The 17,217-nt window shown below is 42.2% G+C and overlaps 1 protein-coding gene across 1 annotated transcript; it reads left to right on the top strand.

The window, feature by feature from the left end:
* Positions 1–1,317: 1,317 nt before the first annotated feature.
* slc1a1 (solute carrier family 1 member 1) lies at positions 1,318–13,406 on the top strand. The gene is made up of 12 exons (XM_029753737.1): positions 1,318–1,695; positions 6,123–6,263; positions 6,585–6,677; positions 6,858–6,972; positions 7,127–7,169; positions 7,396–7,506; positions 8,472–8,656; positions 9,120–9,227; positions 9,815–9,937; positions 11,618–11,812; positions 12,153–12,287; positions 12,659–13,406. The coding sequence occupies exons 1-12, from the start codon at positions 1,596–1,598 to the stop codon at positions 12,897–12,899; spliced, it is 1,590 nt and encodes a 529-aa protein (XP_029609597.1). The 5' UTR covers positions 1,318–1,595; the 3' UTR covers positions 12,900–13,406.
* Positions 13,407–17,217: the final 3,811 nt, after the last annotated feature.

Below are 17,217 nucleotides of genomic sequence, written 5' to 3'. Positions count from 1 at the left end.
CATACATGTTTTACATGTTTCCTTATGCTTTTAATGATCCATACATGTTTTACATGTTTCTTTATGCTTTTAATGATCCATACATGTTTTACATGTTTCTTTATGCTTTTAATGATCCATGCATGTTTTACATGTTTCTTTATGCTTTTAATGATCCATACATGTTTTACATGTTTCCTTATGCTTTTAATGATCCATACATGTTTTACATGTTTCTTTATGCTTTTAATGATCCATGCATGTTTTACATGTTTCCTTATGCTTTTAATGATCCATGCATGTTTTACATGTTTCTTTATGCTTTTAATGATCCATGCATGTTTTACATGTTTCTTTATGCTTTTAATGATCGATACATGTTTTACATGTTTCTTTATGCTTTTAATGATCCATACATGTTTTACATGTTTCTTTATGCTTTTAATGATCCATACATGTTTTACATGTTTCTTTATGCTTTTAATGATCCATACATGTTTTACATGTTTCTTTATGCTTTTAATGATCCATGCATGTTTTACATGTTTCTTTATGCTTTTAATGATCCATGCATGTTTTACATGTTTCCTTATGCTTTTAATGATCCATGCATGTTTTACATGTTTCCTTATGCTTTTAATGATCCATGCATGTTTTACATGTTTCCTTATGCTTTTAATGATCCATGCATGTTTTACATGTTTCTTTATGCTTTTAATGATCCATACATGTTTTACATGTTTCTTTATGCTTTTAATGATCCATGCATGTTTTACATGTTTCTTTATGCTTTTAATGATCCATACATGTTTTACATGTTTCTTTATGCTTTTAATGATCCATGCATGTTTTACATGTTTCTTTATGCTTTTAAAGATCCATACATGTTTTACATGTTTCTTTATGCTTTTAATGATCCATGCATGTTTTACAGTTGTGAAACCAAGGATGCCCTTTGAAAAAGGTTTTTCATAGGCCATCTGTAACATCACTTGCACATCACTGCAAAATCTTTCCAATCCCTCCCAGAAATGGTTAACTGTCTGTGCGCATATGATACAGCAGTCAGCAGCCAGCCAAACAATATTGTGCCATTTCTCCCATAGCATACTAACTCTGTTAGGATACTACCCATGCATAGTAGGCTATTGCATACAGTGACTGTCTCTGGAGAATATATTTTTTTATCTCCTAGATGTAATGAAGGAGAAAGACCCCAGACTGAGCAGCTCTTGGGGTGTGTAGGTGGGCGTGTGTATGCGTGTAATGGTGGGGGGTTGGAGGTGACCCTATGGATAAAAATCTGGTGATGTATCTCCCCCTCTCATTCTCTCCGTCACACACACACTTTCTGCCTCACACAAACACAGAGACACACACACAGGAGGCGGTTCTCTCCAGTCCCTCTCCATCAGAAACAACTGACAGCCAGGCAGGCTAGCTGCATCCTCTGGTAGCTATAGCAGCAGCGCAGACAGCAACTAGCCGCCTCTACTGTCTGCTGCATCTGTCAGCTGGCCACCCGATACGTGGAGCCTTTTGTGTCTCCCGAGAGTCCCGACTCCCATTGTGCTCTCTATTGCGGGGGCTAAAGGAAACAACCAACAGCCACACCAATGGACATGATGGGGAAGAAAGAACGCAGGGGCTGGGACTTCAAAGGCTTGCTGAAGAGGAACTGGCTGCTTATTGCGACCATTGTGTCGGTGCTGTTAGGTAAGTGAAAGAGAAGCCCCCATAATGTCTGCGCTCTGCTTAACGTGAAGAAGCCTTGCTTGATGTCACACTTCCGCGAGGCTGCCCGTCTGTCTCCACTCTCTCCTTGCTCTGTCAGCGGTGGTGCATCCTACCAATTTCCCCTTCCCTCTGTCCTTTTTTCCAGCAATTTATTTTCTCCTGTTTTGCCATATTTGTCATTGCTTTCTCTCCTGATGTATTCCCCTGCTGCAGTCCAGGTTTGGAGTCATCCAGCAGCCTCTCTTGGTCATATAAGGATGCGTAGGGCTGGGGGCTGGTTGATTAGAATAGCAATGTGCACGCATGTGTGTGTTGTGTGCATAATGTCGGCTTGTGCATAATGTCGGCTTGTGCATGCTGCATACCAACCTGGTCTCAGAGCATTTCGTATGATTCTGTACGGAAATCTCGAGACACTACGTTTAGTATATGTTGCGTTTTGTATGTATTAATTGTATGTATTAATTCCGAATTACAATTTGTGTTATATGTTATGAATTTACTAAACGTACAATATGTTAACATTTTAAAAAATGTATGATATATTACGAATTCTGTCTAGGTGGGTTAAGGTTAGGGTTAAGTTTAGGAGTTAGGTTAAAGGGTTAAGGTTAGGGCAAGAGTTAGATAAAAGGGTTAGGGGAAAGGTGAGCTAACATGCTAAGTAGCTGCAAAGTAGCTAAAAAGTAGTAAGTAGTTGAAAAGGTGCAAATGAGCTAAAATGCTAAAGTTGTCCATGATGAGATTCGAACTCACAACCTTTAGGTTGCTAGATGTTTGCGTTTTTCGACCAATCACCCTACTTTCATTTTTGCCTTAAGTAATCACCTGTCTAATGTAAGCAAACTAAACGTAACATACTAATTTGGGTGTTCTGGATTTACGTTTACTATGTTACATCTAGTGCACGAGACCAGGCTGTGCATGCATCTGTGTGTGTGCTTATGCTGTGAGGATGTTAGAAGATGGATGCAAACAGTGTGTGACTGTGGCTGTTCATAATGAGTGTATCTGTGTGTGTGACTTATCATTATAGTGTGTGACTGTTCATAATTGTGCATGTGTGTGACTGATCATTATGCGTTCGCAGTTTCTGCTGCTGCTACGCCATTCGTTGCCCACTCTCCAACAGAGACAGGGTTCCCTGTGCTGAGCTTTGCTGCCTCCCAGAGCCTGTCTCACAGCCCCAGTCGAACGTGACTAGACTGAAGCGGCACACTCCACTGGTTCCTTCAGTCCAGTCAGTCGGTACAGCTGTTCTGCATGCAAGGTCCTGTCAATGTGATTCGCAAATAGTGTGATTCAGGGGCCATAAATGGCTGTGATATGGCCCAGCCCACCACAGCATTTCTGGCTTATGACATTTTTGTAATAGATATAAAATACATAAGGGATAATCAACCAGGGGCTGTGGAGTCCTGTGGAAATAACCTACGACACAGTCTAGCCGTGGTATAAACTATAATATGCTCCTTTGTTGTCATTCAAACTGCTAAAATGCAACGATGAGCTCACAGCAAAAGGCTAATGGTGGTGGTGGACAATTAATCAAAAAATGCATTGTTAATTATGGAACGTATTACTTTATTATGCAGAGAAGGCTATTATTTATTTAGATTTATTCACAATCCCCCTCTGAAGCTGCCTGCGACCCCTTGTTTTTAGAAAGAATTACACACCGATTTGTATGGCCCCTGTCACCGAATTGTCCTACCCTTTAACCATTTTTGGTGCTTGCTTGGCTTCTTAATGGTTGGTCATTTATCATTTTATGAACTAAATGGACTTAGTCTCAGTGGCAGTATTGTGTCTAATGTGTTTTAAAGGCTTTCGACCAAGTAAATGATAAATGCTGACTTTGAAGTGTCCTCCACAAGGATTACACCATCTCTGCTTAAGCAGAGTTTTAGAATGTCAACATAAACCTGTGTTGGTCCAAATGCACATGGCAAAATAGATAATCCATTCCTATTTTTATTGATCTTTCTTACGTTTTAAGAGCTACAGTGGAGAGGAGTGGGGGTTAAAAGCCAATTGGAAGCCGGGGACAAGGCATATGAGGGTGCAGTGAGATACCTGATGGGTTGGACGATACTTTTCTCATCAATCATCTTGGGAAAAAAACATATACTTAACTGGAAATCAACCAATCCTCCATCGTTAACACATTGGAACGGTCAAATGCTTTATTATCTGAATGTTGAAAGTGCGTGGGCGACTGAGAGAAACAAAATGGTGCAGTTTGAGGCCATATGGCGGAGTGATGCGGGCGCTGGAGATGAGGGTGAGTCTGGGCAGGGGTGATGTTGTGGATGTTTGTGTGCATCTGTATGTTGTTTGTATAATATATGTTTTGTGTAGTTAAAAAAAATCTTCAATAAAATCTTTCAAAAATATAAATAAGGAAGCTGGGGACTTTTAGGTGGCCATAGAAGTGTCCCATTTGAATTCTGGCCTAAGTTTGAGTGTTCTGATTGAGCCTTCATTTTTCGTGAATTTCATCTGAGAAATGGCAGAATATGCCTTTAATTAACACCCCTAATTAAGTGACATGGAATCTTGAGTGACAACAGAGAAGTCAGGACCTCGTTTGGATTACATGCTGAGATGAGCACTCTTGTCAGTGTGTAATTTGGTTGGATGCCATGGAACGCCTTAAACAGAAAAGTAGTTCCGTCATTGGATGCCAAAAGTTCACTACTCCACCATGTGGCCTCTATTGCTGACCACTACTCTTTAAGAGCAAGGCAGCCCCTTTCATGCCAGTTCTGTACTTAAGTAATTACATGGGCGGTATTGTTGGACGTCATCATGTATGTTTCATTCATAAGTAAGTAATTTAGCTTTGCCAATAACTGTCCTGTTGTGGCAGTATAAAAATGTATGCACTCACTACTGTAAGCCGCTCTGGATAAGAGTGTCTGCTAAATGACTAAAATGCAAATGCTGCAAGATTTCCATCTCCACATGACCTGTATTCTCAGAGTAGGAGTGCTGATCTAGGATCAGGTCCCCCCCATCCATATAATCATATTTATTAGGATCTAAAAGACAAAACTGATCCTAGCACACATACTCTAAGACGCTTTGTGAATACCGACCCAGATCTCAAGAGATGTGCCGACTCATCTTTTTAATTAAACCATGAAAACTGATCAGAAAACGGCATGGAGAGTGCGATTCGTCATTTTTGGAAGAAGCACATTATTTGACAGAAATTACCTGATATTTACATAGAAATTGCATGGCAAAATGCTAATTACAACATGAATCACTTGTTTGTTTCAGTAGTATTCGTCTAGGCTTGTGTAATGTCTATTTGGGCATATTTGCGTAGCCTAGTGGTTAGAGCGTTGGACTAATAACCGGAAAGGTTGCAAGATCGAATCCCCGAGCTGACAAGGTACAAATCTGTCGTTCTGCCCCTGAACAAGGCAGTTAACCCACTGTTCCTAGGCCGTCATTGAAAATAAGAATTTGTTCTTAACTGACTTGCCTAGTTAAATAAAGGTAAAAAATGTAATTAAATTTGGTTCTCAGCATGTCAACATGACCCATCCAGTAGCCCCCACAACAGTTTCTAACATTAACACTAAACCACTACTATACAGTATATTCATTATGAGAGGTTTTATTTTTCATTAGGAATGATGTAACTTGTTCAGTTACGATTCGCTGTGTCATCACCTTGCACAAGGTTATTTTATGGTGGCCTGTAATGGTTGATAACACACTCAGGGTGGGGTGGAGGGGGGGGGGGGGATTTGAGAAACTCACTGTATGTGGCATTTATGGGCGAAAACCCCCACAGCGATGCGCAATGAGCCTTATAAAAACGCTAAGACAGGCAGCCCGCTTGGCCAATAAACTAATGCTCTCCAAGGCCCTTGTTGCTGCGCAGGTCAGAAATAGCAATGCTACTCGAGCAGCTTATGGCTAAAGGAAGTGTTTTCCTCAATGTCACAACCTTGAGCCAGCGTCATGAAACCCAGAGCAAGGCAAAACTTATGCAACACCTTGGCCCGTAAAACTAAAAACAAGAAAATCACAAGGGCATAATATTGTGGTAGCTTACATGGCAGCTCTGAAATGATAATGATGTTTCCGTTTTAATTTGACGTGGCAGGCAGGTCAAATATCAATATTGTTCCTTTTTGTCATCATTGTCTCTCCCTTTCTCTGTTCTCCCACTTTAAATTTCCACCGTAAAAATGCCTCATGTTAAGTGTATGGCTAGTGTGGGACACGGTCTGCAATAATAGTGTGATGTATCGAACAAGCCACACATTGAACTAACCTGTGTGAACCAACCTCTTGAATTGGCTGTCTTATTTATGTCTTTCTTTCTCTCGCTCTCCCTCCTCTCTCTTCCTCTTTCTCTCTTCTTCCTTCCATCTCTCCCTCAGGGATAGGTCTTGGGGTGGTGGTCAGGGAATATGCCTCCCTCTCCCACCTTCATAAGCAGTATTTTGGCTTCCCGGGAGAGATCCTGATGCGGATGCTCAAGCTGGTCATCCTGCCCCTCATCATCTCCAGCATGATAACAGGTAACTTGGGATGAATTGCATCCCAGTCACTCAGCACTATGTTTAATGAAGAGGGCCATCAGAGAAGGTTAAGATATCTTACTTAAGTATTAATCCGCTTAGTTCCTAGAAGAACTTGAGCTGCTTTCTTTGCCTCAGGAAAGGGCAAGAGGGTCTTCTTGAGTTCAGCGTCTAGACACCTGCGACAGGTCATGGTTGCGCCAGATATCTTAGTTAAGGACAAATGAAATAGTCATTGTCATTGAGAGGACTTGTTGACAGACATGCCTCCTTTGGGTGAACAACAGGTTAATTGTCTTTCTGTCTTGTTTGTGGTCACAGGAGTCGCCGCCCTGGATTCGGAAGTTTCTGGAAAGATAGGTTTGAGGGCTGTGGTGTATTACTTCTCCACCACCATCATCGCAGTCATTCTGGGTGAGTTAACAGGATGACTGGCTTGGTCTCATTCTCATTCAGCTGCTCCCCATCTGTTATGAAGCACTGAACAAAATGTGTAGGGTTTCAGTGCATCACGCTTCAGATTAAGTGAGTGACAGACTAACTATGTAACATGTTGAAAGCTGAATATTGACTGATGATTAACATGTTTTCCAGGTATTGTATTGGTGATGACCATCAAACCTGGTGTCTCTCAGGAGGCCGAACATATCGACAGGACAGGGACCACACCAAACGTCACCACTGTCGACACTCTACTGGATCTTGTCAGGTGACAGCTACGCTTCATACCATCATATAGGAGAATAGTTTTATAGAATTTCTACAAAAGGTCCGTCCTCCATCAGTCAGAGGTGCAGTGTGTATAGCATTTCCACATTTGTCTCACATTGTTGCCATCTCAACATGTCTTATTCCGTCCGCAGAAACATGTTTCCTGAAAACCTACTGCAGGCTTGTTTCCAACAGGTAACCATCATTGTCTGATTTGTACATTAAAGCTTTCAGTTACTAGCCTGGTACCAGATGTGTTTGCGCTGTCTTGCCAATTCTCCTAAGAGTTGACAAGACAGCACAAACAGATCTGGGGCCTGGCTATACAATCACTGCACTTTGAGGAGAAAACATGATCCTACATTCAAATGTAACCATGTCAAATGTAACTATTTCAATTCAATCTATTCAATCATTCCAGTACAAGACAAAGCGCAAAGAGCTGGAACCACCTAAAGTGAAGGGGAACACTACAATTACAATGTTCCCTCCTCTCTCTACCACTGTCATGGCAACCATTTTCCCCCCAGAGGTAGGTGTCACTGTTTCCATGTGTTTATCCACCTGCGTGTCAAAAGCTGTGATTTGATAGGATCGAAGCTGCTAAGCCTGGTTTACTTTTAATCAGAAGTGGTTTACTTTCTATACCTGATTTGAGTTAATCAGATGTGGTTTACTTTTTATACCTGATTAGTTAATCAGATGTGGTTACTTTTTATTCCCGATTAGAGTTAATCAGATGACTATCTGTCCAATCACAATCTTTGTCTTTGTGGGTTGAAAATGTGGGTCTTCAACTTAGCCTTTGTGAATCTACACCTGACCACCCACATCTAATGTGATGGATATGACCACAAATCAACTTACATTATGATGCCACTGTGTAGACGGGTCAATATGTTGTGATCTGAGGAAAAAGCTCAAGACATGGATGTCAGCCCACTGTAACACAATACTTCACAAGTGGATCTTTAAAAAAAAAAATGTATACAATTTTTAGCCCCTTTTTCTCCCCAATTTCGTGATATCCAATTGGTAGTTACATTCTTGTCCCATCGCTGTAACTCCCGTACGGACTCGGGAGAGTCGAAGTTCGAGAACACGACCAAACACGACCCTACCAAGCCGTACTGCTTCTTGACACACTGCTCGGAAGTCAGCTGCAGCAATGTGTTGGAGAAATCACCGTCCAACTAGCGACCGGTTCAGCGTGCACAGAAGTCGCTATGGAGCGTGACTCCTGCGGACATCCCGGCCGGCCAAACCCTGCTCTAACCCGGACAATGCTGGGGAAATTGTGCGCGGCCTCATGGGTCTCCCAGTCATGGCTGGCTGTGACACAGCCCGGGATTGAACCCGATTCTGCAGTGATGCCTCTAGCACTGCGATGCAGTGCCTTAGACTGCTGCACCACTTGGGAGGCCCCACAAGTGGATCTTTTGACCAAAATCTATTTCGTACTTAAACTACTTTCTTCCTTATTTTTCCCCTCTGCAGAACATCACCAAGGACTATAAGATAGTCGGGTCATATTCTGATGGGATCAACGTGCTGGGTCTCATCGTGTTCTGTGTGGCGTTCGGGCTTGTCATCGGCAAGATGGGCGAAAGGGGACGCATTCTGCTGGAATTCTTTGACGCTTTAAACGAGGCCACCATGAGGCTAGTCCAGATTATTATGTGGTATGTAACAGCCTGTTAGACGACATACATCTCTCACTTACAGTACACAACAGCTGTTTAGGTGAATTCACCCGGTAGCTGTTTTCTATGCTATAATAGATGTTATGCTGCCATTTCTGTGGTGATGATGATGACAGTGATGATGATCATAACAATGGCATTAACACTACATTCTTAGAAAAAAAGTGGTAATCTAGAACCTAAAAGGGTCTTTGGCTGTCCCCATAGGAGAACCATTTGAAGAACCCTTTTTGGTTCCAGGTAGAACCCTTTTGGTTCCAGGTAGAACCGTGTTGGGTTCCGTATAGAACCCTTTCCACAGAGGCTTCTACATGGAACCAAAAATGGTTCTACCTGGAAGCCAAAATGGTTCTACCTGGAACTAAAACGGGTTCTCCTATGGGGACAGTCAAAGAACCCTTTCAGAAACCTTTTTTCTAAGAGTGTATTGTTGCAATTACAGCTACATGCCAGTGGGGATACTCTTCCTCATAGCTGCCAAGATCATCGAGGTAGAAGACTGGGAGATCTTCAGAAAGATGGGCCTGTACATGGTGACAGTGCTGAGTGGGTGAGTCTGAGCCAGCCATCTTAGTCCCTCTTTCTCTTTCTGATACTTCGCCACAACAATGCTAGATTTATAGCTGGCATTAGGGTCCAGGTTTCCTGCAAAGATACTGTAAAAGCCCAGCTCTGTCCCGGCACAGATAAGAACCAAGGACATTTAAAACTGCTCAACCTGCATTTGCGGTAATGAGGCCTTTGGCAAACGCCTGTCCAATCCGTAAATTTAGCCGACAGAATGATGCTTCTGGGTGACCAGCAAAAGGAAACTGAGTTTAGTGAGGGGGAACGCAGTCGTGAGGGGGAACGCAGTCATGTGTGTCCCAAATGGCTATATAGTGCACTACTTTTGACCAATGGCTTATGGGCCCTGGTCATAAAGTAGTAGACTATAAAGGGAATAAGATGCCATTTGGGACGCAACCCTGGTCATTGTGTTATTATAAGCTGGAGGAGGAGAGTTTTAGTCCCCAGTTAACACCAGGGGTTAGTCAGCTATTTCTTACAACGAGTCAAAACTTGTTTGATCATCACCATTTTTTAATCAGACACTTTTTTTTTCATGGCAATGTAATGTTTTATTTCTCTCCTTAGCCTAGCTATCCACTCCACCATTTGTCTGCCGCTGATCTACTTTGCCATTGTGAGGAAGAACCCGTATACCTTTACCTTAGGGATGGCCCAGGCACTGGTCACTGCTCTCATGATCTCTTCCAGGTAAGCCTCAGTCACTATTCAGGATCATACAGTCGTGGACAAAAGTTTTGAGAATGACACAAATATTCATTTTCACAAAGTCTGCTGCCTCAGTTTGTATGATGGCAATTTGCATATACTCCAGAATGTTATGAAGAGTGATCAGATTAATTGCAATTAATTGCAATTAATTGCAAAGTCCCAAAAATACATTTCCACTGCATTTCAGCCCTGCCACAAAAGGACCAGCTGACATCATGTCAGTGATTCTCTCGTTAACACAGGTGTGAGTGTTGATGAGGACAAGGCTGGAGATCACTCTGTCATGCTGATTGAGTTCGAATAACAGACTGGAAGCTTCAAAAGGAGGGTGGTGCTTGGAATCATTGTTCTTCCTCTGTCAATCATGGTTACCTGCAAGGAAACACATGCCATCATCATTGCTTTGCACAAAAAGGGCTTCACAGGCAAGGATATTGCTGCCAGTAAGATTGCACCTAAATCAACCATTTATCGGATCATCAAGAACTTCAAGAAGAGCGGTTCAATTGTTGTGAAGAAGGCTTCAGGGTGCCCAAGAAAGTCCAGCAAGCGCCAGGACCGTCTCCTAAAGTTGATTCAGCTGCGGGATCGGGGCACCACCAGTACAGAGCTTGCTCAGGAATGGCAGCAGGCAGGTGTGAGTGCATCTGCGAAGACTTTTGGAGGATGGCCTGGTGTCAAGAAGGGCAGTAAAGAAGCCACTTCTTTCCAAGAAAAACATCAGGGACAGACTGGTATTCTGCAAAAGGTACAGGGATTGGACTGCTGAGGACTGGGGTAAAGTCATTTTCTCTGATGAATCCCCTTTCCGATTGTTTGGGGCATTCGGAAAAAAGCTTGTCCGGAGAAGACAAGGTGAGCGCTACCATCAGTCCTGTGTCATGCTAACAGTAAAGCATCCTGAGACCATTCATGTGTGGGGTTGCTTCTCAGCCAAGGGAGTGGGCTCACAATTTTGCTTAAGAACACAGTCATGAATAAAGAATGGTGCCAACACATCCTCCGAGAGCAACTTCTCCCAACCATCCAGGAATAGTTTGGTGACGAACAATGCCTTTCCAGCATGATGGAGCACCTTGCCACAAGGAAAAAGTGATAACTAAGTGGCTCGGGGAACAAAACATCGATATTTTGGGTCCATGGCCAGGAAACTCCCCAGACCTTAATCCCATTGAGAACTTGTGGTCAATCCTCAAGAGGCGGGTGGACAAACAAAAACCCACAGATTCTGACAAACTCCAAGCATTGATTATGCAAGAATGGGCTGCCATCAGTCAGGATGTGGCCCAGAAGTTAATTGACAGCATGCCAGGGTGGATTGCAGAGGTCTTGAAAAAGAAGGGTCAACACTGCAAATATTGACTCTTTGCATCAACTTCATATAATTTTCAATAAAAGCTTTTGACCCTTATGAAATGCTTGTAATTATACTTCAGTATTCCATAGTAACATCTGACAAAAATATCTGAAGACAATGAAGCAGCAAACTTTGTGAAAATGTATATTTGTGAAATTCTCAAAACTTTTGGTCATGACTGTACAATCTGTTGTGTATTGCAAAACATAGATGTAATGGCTGACTTATCTATGTATCCATCCATCTATACAATCCACCCATCCGTGCATCCATCCTTCATTAAACTTAAATACGACCTCAAGCTCTGCCACCCTGCCGGTCACCTTCCGCTGTGCCGAAGAGAACCTCCGGATCGACAAGAGGATCACCCGCTTCGTGCTGCCTGTGGGCGCCACTATCAACATGGATGGCACGGCTCTCTACGAGGCGGTTGCTGCCATCTTCATTGCCCAGCTCAACGACTACTCTCTGGATGTGGGTCAGATTGTCACCATCAGGTAAATCACCAACAGCCTACGTCAAAATTAGATTTTATATTCTATGTACATAATTTGGGCAAGTTAAAGTGTCTTAGTATACTTGTGATCAGAACCCATAGCCTTTGGTGGCATTGGACTTCAGCTGCTCTGAATGAGTATGCCACTCAGTGATGTCAGAAGAAAACATATTTGAGCTTGACAAAACTGAAAAAACTCAATTGTAATCAGGTGAAATCTGATGTCACATCAATTTATAACATCTGTCGTGTCATTATGTTAGTATCATGTATCAAGCATCTGACCTAATAATATGTCAGGGTAAGGGAATTGTAAAGATGTTAACTTACTCCAATTTCAGTATAACAGCAACAGTAGCCAGCATCGGAGCTGCCGGTGTACCTAACGCTGGACTTGTCACCATGGTGATTGTGCTGACTGCCGTTGGACTACCTGCAAATGATGTCACTTTAATTGTTGCTGTGGATTGGCTACTGTGAGTAATACCTTGTTGAGCGTAATATTGTCAAGATAAATTATTATTTTAGTGATGAATACAACAGTGCGACGTGTTAAAGGTAGCAATATAACATCACCATTCGCAGTGGTGCGACTTCTTAAGAGAAAACAACAGAATTTCAATTTGTCAAGACTGCCACTACTTTCTCTTCCCGATTTGTGCCATCCCTTGAGCAATGCCCAAGAGGGCCAGTCTTGGCAGAATACATTTTGTTGTTGTTGATGTCTGTAAGCAGGGAGTTACCCAGCAATGTATGATGATGTGATATTGCAAAGTCTACAGTATCTTTAACTAACTCTTAATCAACAGACAATAGTCACTCACCATACCCCCTCTGGCTGTTTTAGAGACCGCTTCCGCACCATGATCAATGTGCTGGGGGATGCCTACGGAGCTGGCATCGTCCAGAAGCTGTCCAGGCGGGAGCTGGAGAGGATGGACGTCACCTCGGACGTGGACGTGACCAACCCCTTCGTCCTGGAGACCACGCTGGATGACGAGGAGTGTGAGAAAAAGTCCTATGTCAACGGCGGCTTCACCATCGACAAGACCGACGCCATCTCCTTCACCGAGACTTCCCAGTTTTAGGAAGGAGGGCGGGGAGCAAAGAAGTGCCATTGCTGCTAGATGTTAGCCTGGTGGTCCCATCCTGTTTGTAGCCTGTTTCTAGATCTGTTTGTGCTGTCTTGCCAACTGCTATGGTCATTGGCGTGACAACGACTATTGGAGTTGGCGAGACAACACAAACAGATCTGGTACCAGGCTAGTCTGTTTGTGATTTAGCCAACTCCTCTCTATGTTCGTTCATTGCCATGTATACAGTGTAGTACGGCTTGACAAGGATAGAAGAGTTGGCTATAGCCAGGGGTGAAAGTCAATTTAATTTCTTCCCGGTACGGGACCGCCTATGTGTGTACGCACTTCATCACAGAATTACATATAGAATCCCTATTCATTCATAATGATCTCTGTGGGCTTAGTTGTAAAGATTTGTAATTAAGGCCTCCCGAGTGGCGCAGCGGTCTAAAGCAATGCGGTGCTTGAGTTGTCACTACAGATCCGGGTTCAATCCCGGGCTGTGTCCCAGCCGGCTGCGACCGGGAGACCCATGAGGCGACGCACAATTGGCCCAGCGTCGTCCAGGCTAGGGGACAGTTAGGCTGGCCGGGATGTCCTTGTCCCATTGCGCTCTAGCGACTCCTGTGGAGGGCTGGGCGCAGTGCACGCTGACACGGTAGCCAGTTGGACAGTGTTTCCTCCGACACATTGGTGCGGCTGGCTTCCGGGTTAAGCAAACAGTGTGTCAAGAAGCAGTGCGGCTTGGCAGGGTCATGTTTCGGAAGACGCACGGCTTTCGACCTTCGCCTCTCTCAAGTCCGTACGGGAGTTGCAGCGAAGGGACAAGACTGTAACTACCAATTGGATATCACCGAAAAAGGGGTATAAAGTTTTAAAAAAGATTTGTCATTAAAAAATATAAATGTATTACCTTTTATTGTGGCATAAACACAACCAATCATGATGTTTTAATCTGATTGTGCAACAATCACTTCAAAAGGGCTCCTTTAGCCTATTAGTGTACTCGTGCACAATCATCCACTCAAAATATATTTCCAGCCTCCAAACAGTGGTGAAGGGAAAGAGACACAAAACACCACAAAATGTAATGACATTTTGGCGATTGTCATTAGGCCAGAATTTATGCACCCACTGCTGTTCGTTAGCGTCTCGGGTGTCGGCCATTCATCTCTGCCTTGGCAAAATTTCAGTGTTCTCGTCGAACCACATCGCATTTTTGGAGCATAGGCTATCCCACCCGTTCAAGTCCATTTGCTCATTTTTCATGCCTCTGACATGTGGTAGCCTATTGATAAATAATGGTGTAATGGTCCTTGACATTTTGTTTTAAATATTGTGACAGGCTCATGTTTTACCAGTACGGCGTAACCCCACTATTTATTTTGCTGGGACGCCATACTGGACCATACCGTCTTACTTTCATCCCTGGCTATAGCACATACAGTATACGACCAGACTTGGTAGAAATGTGAGGGGGGTTCGAAGCTATTCATAAAACCAGCGCTTGTAAAAGAGAGAAAAAACATGACATGAGACACTTTCATGCTCGAACGTTAACAACATTAGCCACCATGTGTTTTCTCTAAATACTATTCCCAGCACTGTCCCTGATGATCAGCCTGCTTTTTAACCTCGAGCGGAAATCCACAGCAGCCCTTAAAATGAGTTGGAAAGTGTCTGAATTGGCACCCTATTCCCTAAATAAGCCCTGGTCAAAAGTAGTGCACTATGTAGGGAATAATGTGCCCTTTCAGACAGACCCATGCTCTCCTTTACTAAAAGCGCTTCCATCGTTATGTTGACATAATGAACACAGTCACTTTTGAACGAATCAATACTTTTGTTATTGTTTTTACATAAAGGGAACTAGGATATGGGGACTACTAGGAGTCAGAGCTTTTGAAATTCATACCTCCACCGTGTGTGTGAAGGTATGTGTTCTGGTGGTCGTTTGTATGTTTGTGTCTTTGAGAAAACGTAAATAATATATCGCCGGGCTGAGCTGTGTAAATGTATTGCAAAAAAGAGCATGGAAGAAGAAATACAACTATATTCCAGACGTTCAATATACTGTGTATTGCAAAGATTCAAACAGACTTTCATAAACTACAGTGTTCCGCTTTGTTTGCCCTTCAGAAGATAACTACTCTTTACAAATGTCTTTTAATTTTTGTCAAAATTCTTGTAAATTTTGTGTGTAATGTTAATGTTATTAAGCTTCCTGTGTCCAACTGTAGATTTACAATATGTGCCAAACATCATATTCACTCATTCATTCATTCACTTTGTATCATTCCATGCAAATTTTTTCATTGCATGAAGCAATACGGCAAAGAAATACAGTGAAACTTGTAATGAACATAGACTTGCTATACAGTATGTATTTTTCAAGTGACAAATGGCCTTTAGTAAGACAATAGAGTTGATGGCACAATAACGAGGTTTTGGAGTTACGACTTAATTGAATACTGTTAAATATTTGGAAATATTTTCATAATGAATCGCTAGAGTTAACGCTTAACCCTTGTTAAGGGGGGCTATATGGATAACTTAAGTATTTGGTCTTAGCGACAAAGGCTTTCTGATAGTGAACGATAACTATAAAAGCTTCATGATAGTTTGTCAGAGAAACAATAAAAAATGGTGGGACCTCTGAAACAATGTTTCAGAAGACCCGGCAGTAGAATCCAGGAATTCCATTGAATGCAGTTGGTACAATTCCAACTTTAACCATGAAACCTTAGTTAAATGAGATTTTTTTTAAACTCAGAATTATGAGCTCCAAACAGCTCATAAATAGGCATTATGTACGTAATCACTTTGTGTGGTCCAACAAATGTATTATTTTACGTAGCCTTACTTTAGCGATATGACCCTTTCAGAGCCTTCACATCAGTTGCAATCAAGCTGTTAACATTTTTTTTTAATTATAATAATCTCCATCAATTTATTTCAATTTTTCATCCCTTGAGGCATGGGATTATTGAAACTGCCACTCAATGTTACAGCTCATTGCAATCCACCCTCTGTGACTTGTTTTTTTGCCACAACAGTGGCATAAGGGCCTAATTTGAGGTAGTAGACAACTTTAATATATAAAATCTCTGAAGCTGGCAAGATATTGGGTGCTGGAAAGCAAATTGAGGGCAATTTGTAACATTTGGTTAATCAGATGTGACTAAAAAAAGCTTGTGAATCAGGTTCTTCTGTACATTTCAAAAGCACATTATGATGATATTAACAACAAATCAATAAATGGCTATAGTGTGTACCATTCCCAAATCACCTCAGTATATGAATCAACATGTACTAGATGTATCTAACTGCAAGCTAATAAAGACAAATCTAACTTGGGTGTTTCTCTTTTGGAGGGGTTTCAAAAATGGTTGAGAATGGAGTATTACAGAGTTGTGGACATTACTTCTTTCATTTCCTTGTTTTTTCTGTCCAGCATTGATTATTGAATGTGCATATTTTTCCTTTTTCTACTGAGAATGGTTACTGTACACCGTTTGTTTTTATTATCTATGATCATTGCTTGACTTGGGCAGGAGATCACCTCACATTTTCTACTGCTTGAGCTCCTGTTCCTCTTATAGAATATTATCTCAAAAGTATTGTGGAGCTCCTGCACCCAAATATAAACAGTACCAGCACCCAACATGAGTACCGGCACCTATTTCAGTCCAAGTCAAGCACTGTCTATGAGAATGCCTTAGCACAGGGTTTCCCAAACTTTCTTGCTTCGTGACCGAACATACAGACCAAAGAATAAGTAAAAAATATCATCTTGGCAGGAGACAGAACATTTAGCAGTTTTCAAGGTAGACGGCGAATGACGTTGCCACGAGCAAGACTTCGCTCTCAAACAGTCACTCACACACAGTATGCGCATGTGCATGGGTTCGCTTCACGCTGTTCATAGCATGGTAGCCAGGGGACCAAAAGTTAATTAACCAGGGGACCAAAACAGCGGAGAAGTTGAACCTTGCGCTTGAAAGCTATTAGTTGTTGTGGAAACTGACCCACTATGCTGTTTACTTTCAGCATCTACCGTCATATCGCTGAGTCTACCTTTAAAGCTAATTTCCTGCAGTTCTACATATTTTGCCATGGAGCTGAAAGAAATGTTTGCAGTTTTAAAGCCAATTTCCTGCAACTCTATACATTTTGCCATGGAACTGAGAGTACATTTAGCAGTTTTTAAGCTATTCTTACGCATTTTGACATGGCTAATGATGTGTTCAGGGTTGGGAAAGTTACTTTCTAAATATAATCCATGAAAGTTACTAGTTACCTGTCCAAAATTGTAATTAGTAACGTAACT

This window comes from Salmo trutta, chromosome 5 (assembly GCF_901001165.1).
Source record: "Salmo trutta chromosome 5, fSalTru1.1, whole genome shotgun sequence".
In the NCBI taxonomy this organism is placed as follows: domain Eukaryota; kingdom Metazoa; phylum Chordata; class Actinopteri; order Salmoniformes; family Salmonidae; genus Salmo; species Salmo trutta.
Note: the sequence above shows the minus strand (reverse complement) of the source record. Positions and strands in the feature narration are given on the sequence as shown.

Excerpts from the sequence above, each read along its gene's own strand:
- slc1a1 (XM_029753737.1), top strand. The coding sequence starts at position 1,596 with ATGGACATGATGGGGAAGAAAGAACGCAGGGGCTGGGACTTCAAAGGC. Across the intron at positions 6,264-6,584 it reads CATCTCCAGCATGATAACAG|GAGTCGCCGCCCTGGATTCG; the intron begins GTAACTTGGGAT and ends TTGTGGTCACAG. Across the intron at positions 8,657-9,119 it reads CTAGTCCAGATTATTATGTG|CTACATGCCAGTGGGGATAC; the intron begins GTATGTAACAGC and ends TTGCAATTACAG.